The sequence below is a fragment of the Austrofundulus limnaeus genome, unplaced genomic scaffold (assembly GCF_001266775.1).
Source record: "Austrofundulus limnaeus strain Quisiro unplaced genomic scaffold, Austrofundulus_limnaeus-1.0 Scaffold1530, whole genome shotgun sequence".
Classification (NCBI taxonomy): domain Eukaryota; kingdom Metazoa; phylum Chordata; class Actinopteri; order Cyprinodontiformes; family Rivulidae; genus Austrofundulus; species Austrofundulus limnaeus.
Genome location: NW_013953932.1, coordinates 83,363 through 85,105, shown reverse-complemented (window position 1 = coordinate 85,105; position 1,743 = coordinate 83,363). Strand labels below are relative to the sequence as shown.

Below are 1,743 nucleotides of genomic sequence, written 5' to 3'. Positions count from 1 at the left end.
GCACAGGGGAAAAGTATTGAACACATGAAGAAAGGGAGAATATAGTCTGGTCAGATGAGACCAACATTGAACTGTTTGGATGCCAGAATACACATCATGTCATCATGTTTGGAGGTCAAATGGCACTGCACATCAGCCCAAAAACACCATACCAACAGTGAAGTTTGGAGGTGGGAACATCATGGTGTGGGGCTGTTTTCCACCATATGGTACAGGCAAACTTCAAATAATTGAAGGACAAAGACAGAGATTTCCTGAGTGACAGATCAGTGACCCGGTAGACTTCCGCTATGACCCGGAGCGAGGTATATTTACTTCTGGTGTCATTTCGCCTCAGAGATCTCTCCAGAAAATGCATTATTTCTTATCATTTTCAAGAAATTGCAAAGGGTAAGGTTAAAAAATAATTAACAGTATTTACATGTTACTTTATTGATCAGTTTCAATTTACCATTCTGTAACTGTGTATAAAAGGTAATAGCATCGGATTGGAAAGTAGGCTAGCTAGCTGCTATGGTTAACTCCTGAATCTCTGCAGTGCGTGTCTCTACAGAGAGGCTTTTATACTGAGCACTGTGCTGTGAGACGTCACAAAGTACCAGCAACATCATACGGTACTTTTTGAACGAATCACAAATTTCAAATGTAGTAGCCATAGTTAAACCCATAGAGAGCAGCACAAAAAAAGACTAGGCTGAATGATGCCACATTTACCATAATAAATGCCATGTCTGACTGATGGGATGAGTGAACCAAAAAATATTGGTGCTGTCCTTTGAAGGATGTTTTATCAGCAATATAAAGCATTGTTCTTACCATCTTACAATCATTCTAGTTCTAAATTGTAGGGAAGGATTTTAAAGCACATTAATTAGACAGTCARTTGTAAAACTCACTTGTCCAGGTACGTGTTTTTAGCCTTGAGGTGAGTACAGAGGGACCCTAAATGCAGTAATAAGGTTTCACTCAGCAAAAATTTAGATTKATAAAAAGATGCAAGTCAATAGTTTTAATTATTTACATTAAATGACATTATAGGGGTCCATTTGGGCCTTGGTGCATTTAATTTCACCCACCATATTTTCCACACGAAGCTCATAAGGCATCGGATTGTAGACCATCAGCTGCACTTCACAAACATCTCCTTGAACCCATTGGAAATCTAAAACAAACAAAATAAAAACACATATAATTAATCTATACTGAAATATTTAAATGCTGCTAAATAAGCTCATACTGATCATCAACCGTTTTAAAAAAGTTTAGGTGCAGTTTAAAATGTAAATATCATGTAAAATTTTACATCAAACATGTTAGTGTCTGTGTAATGGGTATAGTTTTTAAAGAATGACACATTTTTCCTATATGCCACTTTTTACATATGTTTTGTTTCCACCAAATGATGTCCACTAAAAAACAAGAAAAATTGTGTTTAATAAAGAAAATGTGTACTGGTCGGTGTATTGGTCTAAATGAGTTTTCTCCGCAGGGTAGCTGGACTTTCCTTAAGAGATAAGGTAAGAAGTTCAGTTAGAGCCGCTGCTCCTCCACGTTGAGAGGAGCCAGTTGAGGTGGCTTGGGCATCTGGTTAGGATGCCTCCCTGGTGAGGTTCTTCAGGCATGTCCAACTGGGAGGAGACCCAGAGGAAGACCCAGGACACACTGGAGGGACTCTGGCTACGTTCACACTGCAGGTCTTAATGCTCAGTTCCGATTTTTTGAAAAAAATCCTATCTTTTTGTG

At 38.4% G+C, this 1,743-nt stretch overlaps 1 protein-coding gene across 2 annotated transcripts in view; it reads right to left on the bottom strand.

The window, feature by feature from the left end:
* Nucleotides 1-1,743, bottom strand: part of trappc9 (trafficking protein particle complex subunit 9) — a gene marked incomplete at its 3' end in the record, with an annotated part of 81,163 nt that overhangs the window by 16,041 nt on the left and 63,379 nt on the right. For both annotated transcript variants that reach the window (XM_014032758.1, XM_014032759.1), the window contains 1 exon segment: nucleotides 1,077-1,162. In XM_014032758.1, coding sequence (XP_013888212.1) covers nucleotides 1,077-1,162 — 86 coding nt within the window.